This window comes from Epargyreus clarus, unplaced genomic scaffold (genome assembly GCF_041222505.1).
Source record: "Epargyreus clarus isolate Ecla_fem2 unplaced genomic scaffold, WU_Ecla_fem_2.2 ptg000029l, whole genome shotgun sequence".
Classification (NCBI taxonomy): Eukaryota; Metazoa; Arthropoda; class Insecta; order Lepidoptera; family Hesperiidae; genus Epargyreus; species Epargyreus clarus.
In genome coordinates, this window is record NW_027332235.1 from 2,947,153 (window position 1) to 2,973,868 (window position 26,716).

At 35.6% G+C, this 26,716-nt stretch overlaps 1 protein-coding gene across 1 annotated transcript in view; it reads right to left on the reverse strand.

Moving 5' to 3' along the window:
- Positions 1-1,315: 1,315 nt before the first annotated feature.
- Fa (FMRFamide) overlaps positions 1,316-26,716 on the reverse strand; it is a 29,003-nt gene continuing 3,602 nt past the window's right edge. Inside the window, exons 2-3 of the mRNA XM_073089403.1 lie at positions 4,885-5,022; positions 1,316-3,174 (exon numbers count right to left, since the gene is read on the reverse strand). Of these exons, the coding sequence (XP_072945504.1) occupies positions 2,733-3,174; positions 4,885-5,012 (570 nt within the window). The 5' untranslated portion in view covers positions 5,013-5,022 and the 3' untranslated portion in view covers positions 1,316-2,732. The remainder of the gene's footprint in view (positions 3,175-4,884; positions 5,023-26,716) is intronic.

The following is a 26,716-nucleotide window of genomic DNA, read 5'->3' on the forward strand; positions in this document are numbered from 1 at the left end:
TTCGTCTCACGAGGCGTTATAATTTAGTCTTTAGGGGTACCAACGCATTTGTTGAAACTAACATCTAGTTAGGAACTCAAAATTTTTGATAAAAAACCTAAAACCTCTTCCTCCCTCTATTAGTGAATGATGAAAGAACCTGAAACCTGCCCTTTCCTCTCTATTAATGAACACGATATTTATGTTTTACCCTTCACCTGCACTTAATTACGTTTAAGTCAAAGGTTATAAAAATAACAATATACACAGTAATGCCGTTTATTTTTGCAACATTCGTACATGATCTATATGGTATAACATCCTGTAATATATTTATAATGTATTTATTGTGTAAGTATCTGAAGCGATACCCAACCTTCGGGTGTCTTTCCACTAAAGATATGCGAGTTCGAAGCTAAGCTATGAAACTAAGTGAGTAACTGTTATTAATTATTATCAATCCAATTCAAATCCAAATTTGACAGTATATAGTCTCCTTATCAATAAACAATCTATGCAAACACCTACAAAAGATCGAATTTTACGATGTCTAGTATAAAGAAATAATCAATCAGGCCAAACATCGGATACGGCGAGTTTTAATAATGGGCGTGAGAAGATTGTTCAATATCGATGTTTGTTAAGTAATAGATTGGATATATTGTTTTATTAGGGCATAGGATCATTTGATAAATCCTTAGCACCGGACGCAGTGTATAGCTTTAATCTTTGATCGCTTCCGTCCATATAAAAACCTAGCTTAGCTCTCAAAGCTAAGAAAAGAGCTAAGTAAGATGTGCTTTGAAAATACTTAGCACCGGTCGCGATGCCTGGCTTGTTGTAGCTCCAATCCTTAATTCCCTATATTTAAAACATAAATTAGTATGCAAACCTAAGCTTAGTAAAAAGAAAATATAGCTATCCTATTGGTATATTCGAGTGTTACTCATAGCGTAGCTACGTCGCATGTTGTTAGTGGAAATGCACCCTTATGTTCCGATACTTACACGATTGACAATAGAATTTTCCTACAAGTAGACAAATAATTAAATATATTTAATGTTTCTTTTAGGTAAGCGCAATGGACATTCGATCTGGAGGCACGGCAGTGCCTCCGCCAAGTCGAGCCATACACTTTATTTTTTAAGACTTATAGGTTTCTCTACAATGTTTTCCTTCACCGTTAAAGCAAGTAAAAAAAATATCTATTGCGCATATAACATTAAATATTATCTAGTAAAATTATTATTATTTTTAATTCTATTTAAATTAGATTTTTGTTTTTTTTTTTTCATGTTGTTATTACATATTGATATTTTTGTGTAATACACGCCATTATACATCCTTATAGTAAATGATAAAGTTGTGATAAAGAAATCTGGTACAGTTCTAGAAGGCAGATTTTCTATACATGTCAATTTTGTACTGATAAATTTTATGTATTTTTCTATCATTTTCATAATCACCTATTGCGCTCACCTAACATAAAACTCTTATTATATTAAAATTTAACCATTGACAAGGTAGAAAGTTTAAATTAGTAACACATTGAATTTAAACATATTTATTTTATCCTAGAAGTATATTGTTAAATGTAAAGTTACTACACAAAAATATATTATCTGAAAAAAAGCTACGGAATCCATTAAAATGGTACTCAGTTCTGAAGAGATTTTTCATCACACGATCGTGTGAAACTGATTTTAAACTTTAAAATCGTAGACATGAAAGTCATGTGATGCGTCTTCGTGAAGTGAAATAATTGTTTAAATAGGAAAATGTTGCTTTGAGTAAGGTAGGTTGGGGTATGGTCGGTGTTAGGGTAAAGTCGTATATGACTAATACACGAGCGATGGGCCGACTGGTGACAAAAAACGATCGCTGGACGCGACTAGCGACAGTCTGCAAGCGTCAGTGACTGGAGCGACCGGTGCTGGTTGCCGGAGCAGATCGTCGCTCGTATATTATATCTCTGGATCGTTATTTATAATCAATCTAACTATTATTACTTGCCAAAGGTCTAAATTTGTCAATTGTCAATTTTAGATCTTGAAAAACATTGGATAGATTGGTTTTTAAGAACGGACCTAAATGACATTCCGGGCTAATCTAAAATAGCATTTATGCATTTTGTGGATCTATAATGTTGACAATAAAAGTGTCATTTAAGGCTATAATTCCAGTAATAATAGTTTGCCCTAGGGCCGACCTCACCCCAACTAACCTTATATGTATATAAAGAAACTGTAGTTTATTAATACAAGCGCATTTAGCTTAGATAATCTCTTTCATAGAAAATTTGTAACACTCATTAATCTATTTAAAACACTTATTATAATGCTACTGTAGATTAAATTTAGGTGTTTTTAAACATCAGTACTCCATATACTTGGCCTTTTTGCAGATATTTTAAAATTGAGACATTATGATAAATAAGTACCTACAGTGGTATCAATTGAATGGAATTGAAAACCTTTTTATTATATTTTTGCTAAAAAATCGAAGTATATTTCTTATAAGATCGTATACATAATATAAAGAGGGAATAATTAAAGGGGGATTATATAACTATAGATCAATAAAATAGCACTAACATAATCAACAATTAAAAATAATATATTTACAGGTATAGACAACTTAATGTATTAAAAATACGCTATAATATAAATAAGAATACAATTATAATAAACAATTGGCACAGCGTTGGTTTGGGTTGAGTGTGGTTAGCGCTCGGAGGGTAAACTAATGGCAGATTACGAAAGGCAGTCATGGCATTCGGAGTCAGTGGACCTCTTCCTCCTCTCATCAAGGGTTTCCTCAACGTCATTCAGCTCCTCACTGTCCCGCCCAAGGCGTATGAAGTGGTCGCGAGCGCGGTTCTTCCTTTGCGGGTATCCGCTGACGACCAATTCCGAAGTCTGTTCGTAGCCGTTCCTCTCATCGTCTCCAGACCTTCCAAGCCTGATGAACTTGGGGTCACGACCGAACCTGACAAATGCGTTGGAAGCGCGCTTCGAAACCGGAGTTTCGTAGTCGTCCTCGTAGGCCCTGAGGAGTGCTATCAGGTCGTCGGTGGTGAGAGTCACGGGCTGGGATCTGCCGAAGCGAAGGAAGCTGTTTCCTCTGCGGCCTGGGCGCTGGAGGGCTTCTCGTAGCTCTGCTGCTGAAGGTTCCGGAGGGTATGAGCGGCCGAATCTAGAAATAAAGATAGTCTTTAGTCCTTTTCTAAACAATACTTCCTAATTTTCCTTTTCTTTAAGGTGGTACAACTCTCTGTGGTTAGACTTCGGCGGAACCAGCTCCACCTATTTCTGCCAACAATAGTAGTGTTAAGCGCTACTGTGTTATGGTTTTAAGGGTTGTAAGAGAAATATTTTTCCGAGGCGGTCCAACTTAGTCCACAGGGGTAACAGCACATCTGTGGCCGAACTCAGGTTTGAATATTCCATCCTATCTAGGGTTGATTATAGATGTCCATGGGTGACAGTAGCCACTTACCATCAAGTGCACTGAATGCTCGTCTGCTACTCCTATATTATAAAAAAAAACAAAGAACTCGCATATGTGATGCATTTAGTACATCTGAACTAAACTCGATATCGTTGTGGTTAAAGTCAGTAGTCATTAACGTAATAGGTGTATTGTTTGAGTATCTAAATGTCAGAATCAGTATCAGATAACCTGGATGATACCATTGTTGTAGGGTCTAATAATGGTTCGAATTGTGGTTAAACTCTAATCAATTAACATAGTGGGGTTCCTTCTAGTTACTGCTATCATAAATATATGCAATGGGTGCAGAATATTAAAGTTCTGGTTCAAGTATAAATTTTATAAATTCCCTTATGTGTGCAAGTTTTCTCACGATGTTTTCTTTCATGATTTAAGAAAGTGATAATTAATTTCTATATTGAAAAATCAGAGGCTTGGGATTTCAACCTTGAACCCTTCGATCGAGAGGTCGAGTTTTTAACCACTAGGCTATCATTGCTCACGTATCAGTTTGAAGATAGCAAGGTGGTCGTACCATCTTCGGACCACCTAAGGTTCTGCTATCTTCATAATCAACGATCTCAATTTGATACGAGTGGTATTTCGGCAACGGGAGATCTCCCGCCGGGTTAGGTTAGTTAGGTTAGATCAAGCTCGGGGAGCGGCCGTACTCCAACAGTCTCAGTTCGGAGATTGTATATATATATCCGAGATATTAAGAAAACTTCGATAGTGTGATTCAGAATACTCGCGGCGCTATCTCTTGACTAGTAGTGGGAGGTCACCACTACCACCACTACCACCACTGTATAATAGTCAATATATAGTCTGCGACGTGGTGAGTCCCTGAGAGAACGGTTTCCCACTATTAACATACTGACGGTACATAGTCAATACATCTATGAAAAAATTATGTATATAAGAAAACACATTGATATGTTTGAAAAAATACTAACCACCATAACTTTAATACTAGAAATAGAAATAAATTAGCAATTCCTAAACATAGATTATGCAAGGTGGCTAGATCTTTCATGGGTAACTGTATTCGCTACTACAATAAAATACCTGACCATATTTTGAATCTCACAGAAAAAAAAGTTGAAACATGTCGTTAAACAAACGCTATGTAAAAAAGCGTACTATAAACTAAGTGATTATTTGACTGACAAAACGGTGTGGTCTGAAGTAGTTCCAGCTCCACATGTACCATTAGCTTAAATTTAACATTGTAAAAAAACATGTTTTTTTAAAAGATGTGTGTTATGGAGTTTCTTTCGCCGCTTCTTCTCCATAACGAAACACCTTGTGAAGTGGTGGTAGTTGCATTGACATTCAAAAAGTGCCCTGTAAAGAACCTATTTTGAATAAAAAAAATGATTTGATTTTTGATATATTGTAAAACATGTTTACCTGACCATACTCCGATCAATAGCGCTTCGTCGCCTCGCTTCTAAGTCTGGGGAGCGTCTGACGGGATTGGCCAGTGCACCCGCCATCAGACACACCACAATCAGGATAACACTGCACGAACTCTTCATTGTGGGGGATCTGTAACAAGAGAAACGAGTTGAAATACTTACTGTGGACCTGTTCATGTTACGTATAGTTAGCGAATGGCACTGAATTTCGCTGAACTACACTCATTCTTATACAGAACTATATTCAGCGCCAATTGTGGTCGTTTAGAAACTAAATTTAGCCAATGGAATGTTTGGCAAAGGGAGATCTCCCGCCGGGCTAGGTGATCATGCCTGGGGAGCGGCCGTGCTCCGAAAGTTTCAGTTCGGAGCTTGTATATATGCAAGATTCTTAGAAAACTTCGATAGCGTGATTCAGAATACTCGTGGCGCCATCTCTTGTCGAGTAGCGGGAGGTCGCCACAAATGTATGGAGATCCAGCTGCCAAGCTCTCGGTTCCACTGATCGAGACCTCGATTAAAAACTCATATTATGGATATTGATAGTTAATGGTTCCTTCCGTCAATAAATATCTGTGATCAAACCCACATGTGACTGGACCTAAGTTAGGGCACAGACACGTGATTCTTAAGGATTAATATGCCTAGTATATATAATTAAATATTGCCCAAACCCTATCCATGCTGAGAGGAGACCGTGCCCAGCTGTGAGACAGTTATGGGTTGACGATGAACCTCTAGCGGACTAAGGGATGCCCCCCCCCCCCCCAAACCTCCAATCCTGGGGCCCCCAAACACAGTTGCTGAGCTTACAAACAAAGGTTTGGTTCCAAACAATATGTGAAGTAGGTATAAATCAGCGAAAAAAGGTCCGCCGGAATCATACATATTTGTTGGCGAATAAGTCTAAGAACTATTATAATTTTGTAAAATCAAAACAAGTTTTTTACACTGGGGGCCTCCATTCAACTTTCCGCCTGAGCCTCCGACGACCTTAAAGCTATAGATATCATCATTATATAAAGCTCATCGCCACTGCGAGCTTTATATAATGATGATATCTATTTTGCAAGTAAAACAACTCAATTGCGCACGTTTTCAATAGCGTCATATCGTCACATCATAATGTACCCATAAATATCTTTATTACGAATTGACAGTAACTTATGAGAAACATTAGGAAATGTAGAAAAACAATAAATATGTTTTGGATCGTCACGCGCAAGGTCGGGACGCCAGACGTCCTGGCGCCCGTGAATATACTCCGGGGAAGAAATAACTGTATCTAGATTAAGGAGATATCACATCAATTGTGACTCGTTGAAAAACGACTCATTCAACTCAAACGAGAATGCAGTTTGCCTAATGTTGAGATATGAGAGAATAGAATGGTCAATGCAAATGAAGAATAGAACGATAGAATGTTATCAAATCTTCTGTTATATAAAATAGTATTTCAGGAATAATCAACTTTACAGTTGGTAGTCTTGAGTACTACATTGGAAAGCCTCGCGTAAGTATGTCTCTGTTACCACATTTTTTAATTCACAACGCAGCAGCGGTTCATACTATTGTTATTAAGTAGAAATAAGTAGGTAAAAGATAAGTGGTGGTCATTGTGGTCCGTTTATTTGTGGTCAAATCCTGGTAAACGACTACCCCTCGCTCGTGAACAATATAGTCCGGGGAAGAAAGATAACTGTATCTAGATTACGAGATATCACGTAAATTGTGACTCATTGAAAAACGACTCATTGTTATAGAAGTTGCAAACGAGCACGCAGTTTCCCTGATGGTGAGTCACCGCCCGACTACCGCCCATAGATATAATCAAACCCTGATAGAATAAGAGTGTCTGAAGATGCAGATGCATTGGTACTTCTGAGTGGCACTAAGTTGCAACGCCTCTGATAAGTATGTTCAATTCCCGTTAAAACTGTAATCCTGCCTGAGGTCGGTCACACATGCGTTGATACTCCTAAGGACTAAGTCGGAACGCCTCGGGTAAGAATGACTCCGTTACCACATCTTTTAAATCAGAACGCACCAGCGGTTAACACTGTTGTTGTTAGGTAGAAACAAGTGTGGCGGTGGTGCGGCCGAAGTCGAACCACAAAGGGTTCTACCACCTTCAAAACAGAATTAATGACTTTTTATATGTACAGAAATAGTAAAAAAGCATGCAGTTTATCTAACGAGTTGCCACTGACCGACTGCTGCCCATGGAAATCTGTAATCAAACCCCGATAAGGTTTTTATCTGATGACTAAGTTGGATCGACTCGGATAAGCATGTCTCCGTTACCACACCCGTACAATCCAAAGATGTGATGAATTACGCGTTGTTACTGCATATGAAATCTCCACTTTAAATCTAGCTGCTAGTTAACCTATATTCCTTTTTTTTTATAAAATGGGAGTAGTAGACGAGCATGCAGTCCACCTGATGGTAAGTGGCTACTGCCGCCCATGGACATCTGTAATCAATCCCAGATAGAATTAGATATTCCTACCTGAAGTCAGCCATAGATGCGCTGCTACCCCTGAGGACAAAGCTGGAACGCCTTGGAAAAGTCCGTCTCCCTTACCACACCCTTCAAACCGGTACACAGCAGCGCCTAACACTGCTGCTATTAGGCAGAAATAGGTCTTGATACATGTATAGAAATCGAAAAAGATGGTTTTATCAAAATGTAGAACAAATTAAGTGAGTATAATGTTAGACTTCCAGACATTTTGGCGGCGAAGCCTTCAGAATAAATTGTACCACAAAGTATAATAAGATTAAATTGTTTCCATAATTTTGTATACAAATTTATTGCTTTTGTTTTTATTTATTGCGTCCATTCTGTTTAGTATTAAGATGTTTTGTTGATAAACTTTTTGAATAAAAGGATTTTACATAGCTTTAAGCAATATTTTGGTAATTTTGAAGAAAAAACTTGTAAATTAATTAGCTAGAGAGCTTGGTCTTTGAAACTTGGAATTTAGAAATAGCTGAACCGACCTTGATGGAACTTTCGAGAATCTTACAGATTTAGATAAATCCTGTGCTGCATGGCGTACCAAAGAATAATACATAATTATAAACTCAAAAACATTGCCTTCCGCAGTCGGGTAAAAAGAGCACTAAAAATATATTTATTTCGATAATTACGAGGAAAATAAATAAAAAAACTTTTCGATATGTCGTCTCACGATTGGAAATTTTGAAACTTCTTTCTTTTTACATTACCATCAATTGCTTCACCATTTTTGTTATTGGCAAGATGGCTAGCTATTATCATAAAATGATATTTAAACGCTCTCATGATATTCAATGGATACTTATATCTATATGAATATAAAGGTAAAACGTGTAGGTGTTATTGTCTTATAATATTAGACTACACGCAATATTGTTCGTGTGTTTGAGAAAATACAATTAAAAGATAAGGGAATAAGTATTACAAAAGATTGATTTAATTATTTTTTCACATTGCCCTGTCCATCCATCTGTTTTAAGGTCTTTTAAGGTGCTGTACATCCAGTGTGCCACTCCAACCGGTCCTGTGCCCTTTGAATTCAACGGACTCCCACCGTCTTCTTTAGGTCCGTCTTCTTTAAGTCTTCGGTCCATCCGTGTACATGTATTTTTTTTTTGGATTTTTGATAATTTTGGGATAAACACAGCGTAAAATTTTCACTGTAATTTTCTCTACGTATCTTTGCGATAAATTCCCATCACTATCCAAGATTAATTACTTTGATTCCAAGATGGTTCGTAAACAATTGAGTTAATGTTTATTTGTATGGTTCAAACTTTCATGTTGAAATGCTGAATATTTTATTTCTAAGGAAATTAATTTTACCTACATAGCGCAGTCAGTAATAGTCATATTAAGCCATATGTCATTAAGAAAATGTATGAAACTTAATACACCTTAGAAACAATTTTGCAAAATGTATCCATCTTTATTTTATGTAGTCTGTTAGTATATAAAATTATGTGAATTAATGAATGCGTTGTCTTAACTATACTAGCATCAAACTAGCAAGTGCTACTTAGACTATACGACACGACTACATAATTCACAATCCAACGATTAGTCGTCTAATTCGAACACATTGCAATTCAATAAGCCTACTTTCTCCCAGCAGACAATAGGCATATAAAATGACTATTTGCTAAAATTAGCCGTTTATATTCCTTCATAAAACCGAGCCCCTAAGTCATGGGAATATCCCAACATTATGTGCTTCAATGTTTACGATTCCATTCGATATGGGAAGCTGAAATCGCTACCCGGTCATTGTAAATCGACCTTTTTATGCCCGTTTTATGTATTTAAGACCGTTTCGGTAAGAAATAATAAGCTTTGTAAAGCCGGCTATCATCGTTAAGTGTAAATAAATTATTTTAAGTTATTAAAAAAGTTACAATGTTTTTCTTTTATGAAATTAAGTAGCAAAAAAGTTGCAGTCCACCTGATGGTAAGTAATAATGCCGCCTATGATATTTTTTTTTGTAATATAGGAGTAACAGACGAGCATGCAGCTCACCTGATGGTAAGTGACTACTGCCGCCCATGGACATATGTAATCAACCCCAGATAGGATTAGATATTCCTACCTGGGGTCGGCCACAGATGCGCCGCCACACCTGAAGCTGGAACATCTCGGAAAAGTAGGTCTCTCTTACTACACTTTGCGTTCTGTTGGAGATCCCGGAGTCCTCTACGCAGCGGTAAGAGTCCCACATAACCTTTTGTCGCTCCCACGGCACTGGGTGCCTTTTGAATGTTTCCCCCTCGTTAACAAAAAAAAGTCTGCATCCATGCCTTTCTACTGAATGCAGAACTGCTTTACGTTGAAAATGGCCATATATGTCTTATTATTGTTAAGGAAAAAGTTAGAATGCCCTATGTAAGTTTAAGTAAATAAATGTCATCACAATCTATGATATATCTATATACAACATATGATAACCTTGTTTGAGAGCGAGTTACTCGTAAGTGCTTTGGTGGCATCTTTCCCAAGGTTAGGTAGTTACAAATGCGACTTACGACTACGAAATGCTGTAAATAGTAACTCGTTCCCGATAAAATATATCCAGATTTGAAAGATTAATTTACCACGAAGATAAATGAACAATATGAACAAATGCATTGTTTAAAAGTTCCCAGATCATTTCAATGTTAATCTGTATCTTAATCTTTCGTCGAGATTGTGTATTGTTGTTTGTTATTTTAAAAGAAATATATATATTTGTTTTTGCTAAGCTCTTGAAAGATATTACAAAAGATGGCCGTCAGCTTCATGTTATGTTCTTACTTACATTCATATTAAATTTTATATTGAGTTCTTTACGCTAACCAAATTTACTCAACAAATTTATAACCGTAGCGTTTTTTCACTCACAAATATTATACATTATGCAGCGTTTAACAGTGCTGTTATAAGGGAAAAATACATGTGTTAATGGTACCTTCCAAATCGAACACACTGATATGTTTGAAAAAAATTGTAACCACCATAACTTTAATACCAGAAATATAAATAAATTAACAGTTCCTAAACATAGATTATGCAAGGTGGCTAGATCTTTCATGGGCAACTGTATTCGCTACTACAATAAAATACCCGACCACATTTTGAATCTGACAGAAAAAAAATCAAACATGTCGTTAAACAAACGCTATGTAAAAAAGTGTACTATAAACTAAGTGTTTATTTAACTGACAAAACGGTGTGGTCTGAATTAGCTCCAGCTCCACATGTACCATTACGTTAAGTGGACATTGTAAAAAACATGTTTTTTTAAAGATGTGTGTTATGGAGTTTCTTTCGCCGCTTCTTTTCCATAACGAAACACCTTGTGAAGTGGTGGTAGTTGTATTGACATTCAAAAATTGCTCTGTAAAGAATCTATTTTGAATTAAAAAAAATTATTTAATTTGATTTGATTTGAACTACGAAAGGCCTTACCACCCTTAGGTAAAGGTACTTTTGTAAGGTCTGTAAGTGTAAAAGGTTTATAAACATTGAGTAGAATTGCCTCATTTCGATTTAACAGTTAGAAACTAATAGACCAATGTTGTCGTAAAAAGTTTTAACGAAACAGGACTAAACTAACTTTGGTGTAATTACACAAGTTGATAGGAAGTCCGGAGCGAAAAACCCCTCTTAACTATACTTAACAACACTTAACAAGCCTTTAACATGAGCCTTAAAGAATGTTAACTTTATTCTTGCATATTACACGGTTTCTTCAAAAGTTTTGTGTTCTGTAAATATAAGTTTCATAAATATTTACGGTAAAGAAAAATGTTACTTCATTTATATCTAGTTTTAATAAAAAATATAATCCAAAATGGTTCCTTTGATATTTTTGCCTTTATGTCATTTTCAATAATTATGAAGCGAAAAAACATATATTTGCTATCTTCTTTATCTTATTAAAATCTTTTTTAATATTAATTTTAATTATAAAAATAATATTAACATTTTGGCACACTGAACAAAAATAAATTTAAATAAATATTTGAAACCTGATATATTACAAATAATAATAAAGTATTCGGTAGCAAAAAGTTTATATGACCCCTCTATAAAATAAGTGGGTACTTTCTTTTTAACCCTTACCTGTTAAATTATACAAACAGTCCATATTATGCCATCTAAGTGGCATACGGGTTAATGTAAGCATAATTCACAATATAAATGCATAGTTCTTGGCTCTAGCTTGGCTAAGAGCTAACATCGATGTAAATTGTGCTAATAAATAATGGATTTGAAATTGTGTTAAGTTACTTTTATAATATCATCTTCATTGGCTAACTATTACTGTTTCTATCTCCTAAAGTGAAAGGCCAGAGTCAACCGCGCTACCCAAATGTAAATTGGTAATTTCACACAAGATTTTAAGAATTCTCAGGTCTGTGGGTATCTTAAAGGTGTTTTCCTTCACAGTGCATCAAATAATAAATATTTCAAAAACCATGACGTGGGGACAAATTGCACGTGGGGGCAAATTTGATCGTTAGTGATGAAAATGATAGACTATATATTTATAAAAAGTATTGCCTTCAACTTAATATTTGAAATGACTAAATTTAGCTCGCTTAAAAAAAAGTAAAAGGTATGCCACGCAAACAACTATTTACATTTATAGCTTTTAAAAATTTTGCAATAATTTATTCATGTATTAAGTTCACTCTTTATTAATGCAAGTAATACACAAAATCTAGTTTTTGGACCTAATGGTTTAATTGTAAATTTGTTTCGTTTTGGATCCATTTCCTTTGTAAAACTAATCAAGGGGACATCTAGATGTAATCTAATTCTGGGAATCCTGCCAAATTCACAAATGTCTTTATGTAACTGCGAAAATTATCTGATTTACCAGAAAAGTTGCCATCCAAATGTAGTTATGGTTTTTCTTATTTATCACTTGCTTTTTACTTATGAGGTCAAATCCTGGAAACTTTGTAAATGATTTTAGTAATGTCTTTTTACAAACTTTTACTTGCCTTCGTTAGGTATGTGAGGGTCAAATCTTGCAACTGTTAAGCCTGTAAACTAGTTAAGCCAAATCGATTGAGCTGGTACATTTGGTTTAGTACATTTGGTTAGAGGCAGTGATAGCCTAGTGGTTAAGAAACTCGTCCTCTCGATCGAGGGGTTCGAGGTTCAAATCCCAGGCTCCTGATGACCTCTGATTTTTCAAAGTTATGTGCGTATTAGAAATTAATTATCACTTGCTAAACGGTGAAGGAAAACATCGTGAGGAAAGCTGCATACTTGAGAGATTTATAAAAAAAAATCCCAAAGGTATGTGAAGTCTACCAATACGCACTAGGCCAGCGCGGTGGACTATGACCTAATCCTTCTCATTATGAGAGGAGACCCGTGCCCAGCAGTGGGACGTTAATGGGTTGATGATGATTTGGTTTAGATGACAATGGATTTAGTAAAATTAAGTGTATCGTAAACTTTTGTCTATAAACCTGCAAGGCACTTACAAATTATTAAGCTTTCTAAATTTAATATCGGACGTAAAACGTCAACTGAGACGTTCCAGCAAGAAATTCAGCTTGACAATCAATAAGAACGAAGTGGGTTACCAAATTTCGGCAATGCACGCAGTAGAAAGTAGTAGTATTGAAGGTGGTAGAACCCTTTGTGGTTCGACTCCGGCGGCACCACCGCCACACCTATTTCTACCTAATAACAGCAGTGTTAGGTGCTGCTGTGTTTTGTTTTGAAGGGTGTGGTAAGGAAGACAGACTTTTCCGAGGCGTTCCAGCTTAGTACTCAGAGGTAGCGGCGCATCTGTGGCCGACCTCAGGAATATCTACTCGTATCTGGGGTTGATTACAGATGTCCATGGGCGGCACTAGCCACTTACCATCAGGTGGACTGCATGCTGCATGTCTGCTACTCGTATATTATAAAAAAATACTTCGATATTAACCATTTTATTTTCATAATAAATATACTTTTTTTATACATAGCTAAGGTTATAAATTAAATGTTACGAATTCAAAACAAATCTGTGTAGACTTTATCTTAAGGTCATTTAATATTGAGAGTTATTGTCGCTTTTCTAGCGATTTTTAAGACGTATTAAAGACGTATTATTAAGACGTATTAAAGACGTATTTTAAGACGTATTATTAAGACGAAGTATTTTTAAGACGTACAAACAAAAAGAAATACACTCGTAGAATTTTCGTGAATAATAGTGCATATTTATCTTGAGTCAGTTTTCCTCAAAGCCGGTATAAGTGGACACGTTGACTCAAATGAGCTTATTATCTTTCAATATGATGCCGAACATCTGATAATAAGGGTACCGGAATAAGATTACAATAAATTGTCCGTTATTTTGAGAAAAAATAGCGTAAGCCAACGAACTCCAGTATGTGTATCTATAATTCTGAGGTATTTTTTTTGTTTTAAGCTACTGTTTTTGGGAGGAATCGAAACATAAAAAAATGATTTTGAGCTTTTTTTTAATGAAAGTAAGAAGTAAATGAGCATATAATCAAGTTGACCCACTTGATTGCTAGTGGTCACTGCCGCCCATGGGAATCTGTAATCAGTCCTTCAGATATGACCAGTCAGATATGACTTTATTTCTACCTAAGTTTGGCCACAAATACGTTGCTACCCCTGAGTACTAAATTGGAACGCCCTGGATAAGTAGGTCTCCCTGAGCACATCCTTGAAAACGAAACAGCAGCGTTGAACACTGCTGTTATTAGGCAGAAATAGGTTTGGCGGTGGTGCCATCAGAGTAAAACCACAAAGGATTCTACCACCTTACCAATAGATAACCTTATTTAGCAAATCAAGATTATAACTGTTATGAGGCAGAGACTGTGACAGTGGGGCATTGAGAGTCATACCACGTCAAAAGACTTCTAACCTCGTGTCTCAATATCTCTGATTTACAAAACAGTACTTTATGATGATCCCACTCGCATTTTGCATTCTTGAGAAACCCCTTTTGTTCAAGAGACCATTGTAAGCGCAAGAACTATCCATTTCACTGTATCTGCGTTCAATATGATACGTGGCAGTATAATAAGGTCGCCATGTCACCGAGAATAATGTTACAATACTATAAACGTCAGTTGTGGAACAAAGGGGCGACCGCTATTGTATTACTAAAGGGATTATTATGCAGTTTGATAAGAAACTGAAGAATGATGTGGTTTTTAATTATTTGACTCCAGAATGTTAAGAAATTTAATTGTTGCTAGACCACAGCGGTACCACCGCCTATTTTTTCCAAATAACAGAAGTATTTATAACAGCAGTGCTTAACAGTGCTATTATAAGGCAGAAATAGGTATGACGGTGGTGCCGCCGGAGTCGAACCACTAAGAGTTGTACCACCTTTAAATATACAGAAACATAAATAAACCTTATATGATATCGCTATGATATCCACGTTTGATTCACATACGATAAGCTATCACCTAACCACTAATAACTAAATAAAATTAGCCTTTATTACTGCACAAGTGATATAAATTACAAACTAAGTATTTTCGGGTTTTACACTTTGAAATTTACACATTAATATGTTTTTAATGTTTTATTATTATTATTATTTTTTCCCTTCCCCATTGCACCACCTAACCACTATTTTTGTACAAAGAAGATAATTCTCTTAACTTTTCTTAACATATAAGTCGTGTACCTATCTAAGGATAAGGATGGATAAATAACTATGAAACATGTGAATTGGGTGCTAATGACGCAAAAACATGATGAAAGGTAGACGCGGACGGATCATTAGGTACAGTTTATTTGTAAGCCAATGTAGTTTTTCGTATCTTCCAAAAAATAATTTAGCTTCTAAGTATTCTGCGTTGTGTAAAATATATAGGAGGATATACATACCAAGTATTCTACACATAGTATAAACATATACAAAGTTTTAATGGAAAGGTGGTAGAATCAGTATCGTTCAATAGGGGGATTACCATCACACCTATTTGTACTGTTAAGCAATTATTGTGTTTGGGTGGAAGGGTGTGGGTAGCCGATTAATCTCACATGGCCAACTTAGTCCTCAGAAGTATCTCCTAACAAGCCTAAGGGCGGCACGACCACATCAGATGGCCAGTAAGTTCGAAGTAATGGTAACAATGATCGGCGCAGGAATTAAACAAATAACTAGTATTTTTTATAAAAAACAAAAAACCCACTGCTAAAAAATAATAAACTGAAAAGGGAACGAATGTAGGCTATTTCGCTTTCACATTTTAGACAAAATCACTGACCTCATAATATGTTAAAATGAGTCAAGCCGTTTAAAGTGTACCTTGAAAGTGTAGACATATAAACGTTAAACGCTTTCTACACTCACAGCCCCACACTAGGATTCCCTGTGCCGTGGGTGCCATGGACACACACATAGACAAATACACAAACACCCAGACCCAGAAACAGAAAGCTAAATTCATCATTTAGATATCTGTCTGGCCGGGAATCGAACACGGGACCCTTTGCGCGTCAGACCGGTATGGTGACCGCTCCGCGCGGGTCGTCATATTTAAGTACTTACTCGAAAAACATTACTCACTAAAGTCCGATAAATAGTAGGACTCTCCTACCATGGTCAAAGGATCATATCTATTTCTGACATATAACAACGTTATGAACATACTATGTTCTGGTTTAAAGGGTGGAATAAGACTTAGATATAAGGAGTTATAGTAGTAAGGTTTGGGAACTAAGTTGGAAGATCCATTAAGCTTTCAAGAATAACAATGGATATTAGCAAGTTATGCCAGCTTTATTTAATCTTAGATTCATTGTATGCTTAGAGCAAAACGGAAGACAAACTGAAACATTAAGTTAAATTAGCATAACTTATACATATGAGTGTATAGTAAAAGTAATTTACTGTGATTCTGGGGTTTATGTATGATGTTTTTGTACTTGCCCCTTTATACGAAACGATACATACGATAATTTATATATTTCCCCAAGTGTTTAGTATGACACTATAAAGTAACGACTCATCTGAGTTTTCATATTGAACAATATGCGCAATGATGCGATTGTTTCGCAATTGCGCGTTGTTGTATGCGCATGCAATGTCCACCCGCGAAATTTCATGTGTTTTTACGTGGCATACTCATATTCTTTCTACAATATAAGTAGCCTTATAGCATCAAATAACTGCCAGTAAAATTCCCGTCGAAATTCGTTCAGCGTAGGCGAAGATTAGTCAGTCAGTAGGAACACACATACGGACATAAATGTTTTTGTTTAAGTCTACATTTTATATGCATTTAGTTATTTTGACATTACTTTTCTTTTTTATTATAAGTAGGCATATACTTACTTTTATTCGCATTTGTTAAAAACCTTATTTTTACTTAACAAATAGACACTTTTGTATAGATAACTCCTGTATGCATGCTCAAAACGTTACAATTTGGTATGCTTCAATATTTTGTTGGAATTTTCAAAAGGCGAAGACTTTTTCCGAGGGGTACATTCTTTGCCTGAACAAGAATGTATGTGAATGCCCTAAATACAAATGTAACGAGGTTCTTAATACGAACGTAAATGTAATGTCTCCAACAATGACATTGTACGCATTAAGTCTCTGCTTCGAGATTTATCGAATGCTTTTGTGATTGTATTACTGTTTTGTTGTTGTGAATATACGACGGATTTTGTGGAAATACTTCGAGCAATTTGGTAATTAACTGTATTTGTGCGTTCAGGCACAAGCAGTGATAGCCTAGTGGTTAAGAAACTCAGCCTCTTGATCGAGTGGTCTGAGGTTCAAATCCCAGGCACGCACCTCTGATTTTTCAAAGTTATGTGCGTGTTACAAATTAACTATCACTTGCTAACGGTGAAGGAGAACATCGAGAGGAAACCATACCTAAGAAATCTTAAAAAAATGCTTTCAAAGGTATGTGAAGTCTATCAATTCGCACTTGGCCAGTGCGGTGACCTATGGCCTAATCCTTCTCATTCTGAGTGTAGACACGTTCCCAGCAGTGGGACAGTAATAGGTTGATGATGTGTGACTAGGGTTCCATAGGCAACACCGCAAACACCTGTTTCTACCCAATAACAGCGGTTTAGGTGTTGCTGTGTTCTGTTGTGAAAGGTTTGGTAAGGAAGACTTACTTATCTGAAGCTTTCCAACTTAGTCCTCAGGAGTAATAACGCATCATCCAATGAACTATCTTATATTTATGATAAATTCAGTATGCCATTGACTAATATAAATAATAATTTAATTACTCAATGTATCAGTTTCCTAATGTATATCTTAATGTAAGTTAATATTTAATTTTAATTTTAATTGACTCAATTTGTACGCCGCCACGTGGCAAATGTGAGATTCTTATCAATAACATCTGTAACCAACATCAAATTGTAACCACATTGCAACAAATAAAGATAAATATATTTCATTTCATTTCAATGGTCAACCTCAGGTAGAATGCAAATCTTTCCTGAAATTGATCACAGTTGCCCATGGGCGGCAGTAGCACTTACCATCAATTGGACTCGTTATCTTCTTCAATATTATAAAAACATAAAGAATCTTACTTCTGCCTGCTTACATAAGCTCTTTATGTTTTTAACCTTTTGGCCTGTGATAACAATTTTCATACTCAATATTACAATAGTTAAATATAAAACGTAACTTATTTTATTTTATAAAATTCATTCAGCAAACTAGACCAGAGGCACAATGGCTTATACAATGGCTTTATAAAGAGCCAAAAGTATTAATACCTCGCATGTCCAAATTAAATTCATATCGAAATACTGAACAAGTGAAAAGGTTTCCTTTTTTTCAGACACAAGCTCGAATGAATATAAATATTCAAATGATTCGTCAGTTCAATATGATTACATACGGTAGCCCTTTGAATCTTATTTAAGAAGATTTGTGGATATTTAAATCCATGTTCGGACTTAGATCTTAATCCGTATTTTAAGGGAAGCATGTTACGAAATTATATTTGGACATATTTCGCATATATTTGCTTAACCTTTACATCTATTGAACGGATCTATTTGCGTTTTCAAAAACTTTTCAGATATTTAAGTAACCGAACATAGAATAGGTTCTATGTTCCGAACAGACCATAGAATAGGTTCTATGTTCCGAACAGACCATAGAATAGGTTCTATGTTCCGAACAGACCATAGAATAGGTTCTATGTTCCGAACAGACCATATAATAGGTTCTATGTTCCGAACAGACCATATAATAGGTTCTATGTTCCGAACAGACCATAGAATAGGTTGTATGTTCGGTGGTACCTAATTTGTGAACTCAAAATCGATATTTAAATAAAATAAATCTTTGCGTGTTTATGCTGCATTCAGTAAAACTATTTTCAATACTCTGAACACTAAAGTAAGCTTTCAATTTTGTACTACATAACCCTTATTATATTTCGAAAATTTTCCTATGTCACTAAGAGGTCTCGATCTTCAACTACTAAAAATAAGTTGTATAATTATCAAAACTAATTAATAGGTACATCATAGATGGAAAATGCCAAAATATAAGAGAATTTATCACACCTTTAATTAAGCATATGAACTTGAAAATAGCAAATTAAAATTACAGCCAGACGCATATATTTAATTAATTTTCTCTTTGTTATTTGTAAGGCATAATTATTTATAATAAGTGCCTAAAACAACGATAGAGTTAAAAGTTATTATTCCTGTAGGATTGTAAGAACATTTCAAAACAAGGCCGAAACTAACCAAAAATAGTTATTCATAGAATACTGAATAAAGAACAAATTAGAATAGAAATATATCAAAGAACAAATCTAGAATTAGAGTGCGTTACTAGAATATATTGTGAAGTTTTCGGTACTTCTGGCCAAATCACGGTATATTCAGAAAGTTGGCTTTATTGATAAAACTAGTAGGTACTGGCTGCTAAGTTTTCAATTGTATGAACTCTCAATCATAATAAATTCATTTATGAGATTAATAGATGCGTGTTGGAGTTTCAACGTCTATGGCGTATAGTATCATAATATTAATCCTTGCAAAAGCCAAATATTTGAACCCTGATAATCTATTCGGAATAAAAGCTTTTTTACTAAGTTTTTTTTAAATATAGGAGTAACAGACGAGCATGTCCACCTGATGGTATGTGGTTACTGCCGCCCATGGACATCTGTAACCAACCCCAGATAGGCTTAGATACTCCTGAGGTCGGCCACAGATGCGACGCTACTCCTGAGGAGTAAGCTGGAACGTCTCGGAAAAGTATGTCTCCCTTACCACACTCTTCAAACCAGAACACAGCAGCGTTTAACAATGCTGCTATGAGGCAAAAATACGAATGGTGGTGGTGCCGCCGAAGTCGAACCACAGAGGGTTCTACCACCTTCAAGGTATATTTATTATTATATATGATTATAGCCTAGTGGTCGGCCTCTCGACCGAGGGGTCCGATGTTCGAATCCCAGGAATGCACCTCTGATATTTCGAAATTATGTGTATATTACAACTGAATAATCACTTGCATAATGCCAAAATTGTATGAAACTCGCTTCTCAAATGATCCCTTTCATATTTTCCTACAATACAAACAATATACCATCTCATATTTCTCCTTATTAGGGGTGATATACACTATCTATAAGACTTGCTAGAACTATTTTAGTATGGAGGCAACTCGACCCGATCATAAACATCCGTTATCTAAGGCTTCCGTTAACAATATCCTTTGAAATCATCCGGTATAATATCATTTTAAATCTAGCTTTATATTGTAGTTTATTATTTTAAATCGCAGTAAAAAAGAATGTAAATATAAACATAGCACTAGAGCAGCAAAGGACCTTGCAGTACACCTGATGGTAAATCGCTACTGCCGCCAATGGACATCTGTAATCAACCCCAGATAGGATTAGGTTCCTACTTGAGGTCGGCTACAGATGCGCTGCTACCTGTGGACTAGCTGGAACGCGTCGAAAAAGTATGTCACCCTTACGACACTCTTGAAATCATAACATAGTACTGCTGTTATTAGGTAGAAATAGGAGTAGCGGTGGTATCGCCAGAGTTGAACCACAGAGGGTTTCACTACACTCAAACTACTAGCAAAATATGACTTGTACTACGAGCAATTTAAAAATAATGTCATCTACGAATTAGTGCTACGAGAAATTTAAAAATAACGTAATCTACGACATAGAGCTACGAGAAATTTAAAAATTACGTTATCTACGCCATAGTGCTACGAGAAATTTTTCCATATCCCGAAAATAACTCAATTATCGGTGCCCCAGGCACTAATTGCGTTTAGGTGTCTAAGTTTTTTTTTAAATTGGTATAGCAATTAAGCTTCCTGCTGATGCAATTTCATGAGCCCATTATTGCCCAATGCTAGGTACTGGGGTAATAATAGTAGGTTGATGACGTCATGCATAACCATGATGACTTAATTCACAATATCTGCGTATATGCACTAGTATAAAGGAGTAAAGTTTATTAAGATTGGTGATAGCTTAGTGATTAAGAAACTAGGCCTTTTGATCGACGGGGTCCCAGGTTCAAATCGAAGTACAAATTATTTATCACTTGCTTAAACGGTGAAGGGAAACTTCGTGAGGAAACCCGCATATCTGAGAAATCTTAAAAAAAAAAACAAAAAGTTTTCAAAGGTATGTGAAGTCTTCCAATTCGTTTGGCCAGCGTGGTGGACTATGGCCTAATGCTTCTTATTCTGAGAAGAGACGTGCCCAGCAGTGGGACAGCAATGTTTAACGATGACTTAATCATCATCGTCATCCATTACTGTGATGATGACTAAATATCAAACTATAAATATCCGTTGACGTAATAACAAATTGACATGTTCTATTTTTGTAAACTGTATGAAGGCTCGAATGCCCTTAATGCCTCCAGCATCGATGATCGGGTTAACTCTATTACTGTGCGGTTAACCGTTTACGTAATTTTGAGCGGTTTTTTCAAAAATATTGGAGTTAAACTGATTTATATTTTGATAGCTTTTATAATTGTTGCTGTGTAGTTTTCTTTTAAATTTTTAATCATTTATTTTTATTTTTAATTTAGGTATCTACATTATATGTAGTGACCTAGTGGTTAGGGAATTCCGTCTCTAATTTAGGGGGTCAGATTCAAACTCCAGGCATGCACCTTTTTTATATAATATAGGAGTAGGACCTGAGGTCGGCGACAAATGCGCCGCCACTCCTGAGGACTAAGCTGGCACGCCTCGAAGTCTGTCTCCCTTACCACACCCTTCAAAACGGAACACGGCAGCGCCTAACACTGCTGTTATTAGGTAGAAATAGGTGTGGCAGTGGTGCCGCCGGAGTCTAACCACAAAGGATTCTACCACCTTCAAATTTTATGTAAATACTTTATTATAACTTGCTTAAAACGGCGAAGAGATGCATCTTGACGAAAGTTCTCAAGGGTGTAAGAACCCCACTCTGAAAGGAAACCCATGAAAGCAGTGAGATAGTAATTGTTTAACGACATTATAATAATAAAAAAAATCTCATTAATATCTAATTATGTAGTATATTGTTTAAACATAAAAATAGCCTCTATTTAAAAAATAAAGTAATTTGTTTTTGTAAGAACCACTAATAAGAACCAGTATATTGTGGAAAACGGTGCTGGTAGCAAATTTAAATCAAAGTTTGGATGTAATTATATTTCTGTAATATTCTATTTTGTTACTGTTTGTTTTCTCTGATAAATTAAAAAAATCAATGTAAATAGTATGTGAATTAAAAGTATTAAAGTTTTAGTGATAATTTTACGGTTCTGTTTGGAGTCTAGATCTTTGTGTACTAGCCTTTGTTCACAACCATGACACACGGAATGCTAGTGTGGAATTATGAGCGTAGAAAACATAATTTTCTTTCTTATACTAAGTATAAAGAATTTTCTTCGAAGAAACGTTACAGTTATTTCTTCTAACTGACATTGCTACGTCAAGAATCTTAGGGTGGGGTGCACTAAAGGCTAGTTTAAAGTTTGCGTTAATTTTAACTAGAACAATAACTTTAACGATAGCGATGGAATGTTAATAATTCTGTGTTGCACCCAGTTATTTGTCACTGTCACCACAATTTTAAGTCAAAATTGATAGATACGGAATCGATCGGTTAACATTGGGTGTTAGTTAGGATGTCCTGTTAATCTAAATATATATAACTTAAAGGTGACTGACTGACATAGTGATCTATCAACGCACAGCCCAAACCACTGGACGGACCGGGCTGAAATTTGGCATGCAGGTAGATGTTATGACGTAGGCATCCGCTAAGAAAGGATTTTGATCATTTCTACCCCCAAGGGGATAAAATAGGGGATGACAATATTACTTCGTAACGCGAGCGAAGCCGCGGACAAAAGCTCGTCGTAAATAAAATAGTGCAACCCATTAATTGCTTAACTAAGTTAAGGTTAAAGTTAAATGTTACGTGGTGTAACCCACCCTTAGTACCTAATTATTAAAAATGTTATTCTTCTTTCAAATGGATGGAAGTCCAGTTAATTGAATATAACCGTTTTTAGACGAATGCAATTTAAAATTTATGTAATTTTTATTAAAAAGGTTTACATCCGCCTTTCAAAGATTGAAAAGGGGCTACAATAAGTTAATTTAAAAGGTTTAAAGGTTTTTTATTCATGTCACTTTCATGAGGACTTTTATTTAGCAGTTTCATAAAATCCATTAATAATTCTAAAAGCTTGCGCGAAATTCTAAGAACAAAGGATACGCTGTTAAACTTGATTTTTCTTAGTGAAATTTGCTATTTATTAGAAGGTTTTTTATTAACTTCTTACGTATTGTATGAGTCACTTCCAGCTACTTTCAACGTTAATTGAACTGAAATTTGGAGTAGATACTTATATGAATATGAACATTAAAGACAAAATACTATTTACTGGAACGTTTAATAATTAATGGGGAACTGGACAATGAAATTCTGAAATTACTTACAATTTGTTAGACAATAATAGTCCTATATTTTGTATATATTAAACAACCTACAAGCTAGCAAAAATTTGCAAATATAGTTCGATTTTTAGCTTTGAAATCTAGACAAACAACCAAATGTAATATTATTAAGGCGTATATTACCGATTGTATTGTATTATTTCAAGTTCCATCAATTTTATGGGAGAGTGAAACTCATTTTGCTTCACAGCTCCTTTGCTTGAAAACCTCGTTTATTTGTCGTGCTATCTGACTCTTTTACAATTTCAATCTGATTCCAAGTCACATATTCCTGTGACAGACGAGCGGAAAGTTCTGTCTTTTCATTACGTACCTTTGAAGCTTCTAAAAGGACAATAGCAATGTAGCAATCATAACGAATCATAATTGGCTATTCTGTTTATGAGTTTTTGATGGAGACATTTCCTTTGAAAAACGGTAGCACTTTTAATTTTGAAATGTCTTCCACTAGCAATTTGACGTATCTTATTGTGTGGTTCCGTGCTTGGAAGTGGGTCAATAAAGAGTGTTTTTGGGTACAAAACAAATACAAGTCTGTGATTTTGTTATTTAAGGTTATCCTGCTTTTGAATGTAATAAAAAACTGTTAATTAATCCAATTTACAATTTTCATTATTCCCGCGCAAAATACAACTTAAACGTCAAGAGCGTTTTTTTTCTGTTTTATGCTAACTCATACATCGCGTAAAACTGCTAGTCCGCTCTGAATATAAAAATGAATCGCGTCCTGCGCCCTAACCTGCTCGCTACAACTTCAGAGCGAACTAGCAGTTTGGCGAGGACTATACACATTATCATAAAAATAACACATAATAAAAATAATAGTATAATTAAACAATTAGAATATATTTCTAACAGTAAGTCTTCAGATCTAAAACTGGACAAGTTTCAATAGTAAATATTATTGAAACATACGAAATAAAATAAAACGTTACGAACCTCTCTGAGACAACCGGCATCAGTTGACATGTCTTTCGATGCACGGAAGCGCGCAAAAAAATTAGCTACTAGCGGTCACCCATCCAAATTCTGACCGTGCCCGATGTTACTTAACTTTGTAGATCCATCATGTTTTCACAAAAATAGGACACGTAAGCTTGACAGTCATATTACCTATAAAATATATAATCTATTTCTTATAGAAGTAGAAAATGGCTATGCAATCTTTAGATGCCACTTAAGCCTATTTTTAATTTCGATATTTGACAATTTTTGCATAAAAATATAAAATCTCGGATAGATTGATTATTAACAATGGGTTTAAGGCAATCAAAATTGACTCCAATTACATCAAGACCCTCACGTCCATCACAAACCTTACACCAGAAACCAAAATAGAACGTCATAAGTTGAAAATTGTAACGGGAAGGTAATATCCTCTGAATCCCCTTTAACGTATTTTAAAATAAACTTTTATTGTCATTAGTGCTACATCCACTTGAAGATAATCCCCACAGGAAGTTGATTACAGTTCATGTTCCACAAAAAGGTCAACATGTAATGATGTTCAGTATTAGAAGAAGACTTTGTAATCAGCGAGACATTAGTAAACATGTTGTTCAATTAAGTGAAGCATTGAGCATGCAGTTGACTTTATTGTAATTTTTTATTATCACCTATAGATTACATAATCAACTGAAAAAAGAATTAAAGGTCTGGTCTACAGAAATTCGATGTTATATTAGAGGATTTGAGATGCCTAGTGTAAAAGTATATCTTCCACGAGCTTTTGCCCGCGGCTTCGCTCGCGTTACGAAGTAATATTTTCATGCCCTATTTTATACCCTTGGGGGTAGAATTGATCAAAATCCTTTCTTAGCGGATGCCTACGTCATAACATCTACCTGCATGCCAAATTTGAGCCCGATCCGTCCAGTGGTTTGGGCTGTGCGTTGATAGAACACTATGTCAGTCAGCCATCTTTGAGTTATATATATATTTAGATTTACCACATTCTTGACTCCAGAACATAAAAGTGCGACAGTAGCACAAGACCTTGAAGTCCAACTGATGGTAAATGGTCATTGCTACCCAAGGATATGTCACTAACTCCATATATAATATGTTCTACCTGAAGCCGAACAGAGATGCATTGACTGACTCAGATGGTTGATGCTGAATTATGATGAAGTCAGCCGGTTCACACCCTTCCATCCAAACGCAGAACTATTTCGTGCTAGAAATGGCGCTAAGAATCGGTGGAAACTAACTGCTTCTACTACCTTTCAAATCATAGCTCTATATTGCTTACAAGTACGTGTGTCGGTGGTGTCACTACGTAATAAGTAATAGACATGGAATAGAACCACTAAGGTTCTTCTCGCTATTTGCTTTAAATAAAGTAAACTATACATAGGTATCGATTTTATCTGACGACCCGCGTGGTGGAGCGGTCATCATACCGGTCTGACGCGTAAAGGACTCCGGGTTCGATCCCCGGCCAGATAGATATTTGAATGATGAATTTAGATATCTGTTCTGGGTCTGGGTGTTTCTGTATCCGTTTATGTGTGTGTCCATGGCGCCCACGATACAGGTAATCCTAGTGTGGGGCTGTGAGTGTAGAAAGCGTTTATTATTATTATTATCTATCAACCCAATGTTATGTAGGTATGGATCGAAATTTGAAGTTCTCTACTTATTACTAATAATAGATAGATAGTAATCATTAGATAGATTTATTATTAATAACGGGTGTAGATGTATAAGTAAAAACATACCATATCACGAGTAACACATATCTAACACATGAGTAACACATTACGTTCTTGAAAATGTTGACATTTCCCGAAATCGAACGTTTACATCGCGCAGTCTCATTAACTTTGTTTACTTACATTCTAAATAAGTTAAATCGGAGTTAAGGGCTATTCGTCCTCGAAATTAGTAGTGGTTTTTAATTAAAGGGCTATTTTATACAATTAGGGACTTAAATAGCATTAGAATTCTATTGGATGTCTGGGTAAGTTAGTTTTGTAAGATACCGTGTGGGTAAAGACTTCTGCCTTGGAATCAGCTTACAAAAAAAAATCGAAAAAAAAAATATGTAATTTTAATACACTTTTTGAGATGTAATTAATATTCGTCGTCGTCCTATCTCACTGCTGTCTACTGTCCCACTACTGGGCATGAGAGTCTCATCTTTCAGAGTCTGACTGAAAAGTGCGAAAATGTAGACTTCACAAACCTTTGAAAACTGTTTTTAAAGAATTTCTCATACTCCTCTAGGTTTTTCTTACGATGTTTTCCTCATTGATAGACAGAGCTTGAAACCACTAGATTCCCTCTACTGGACACGTGTCTCC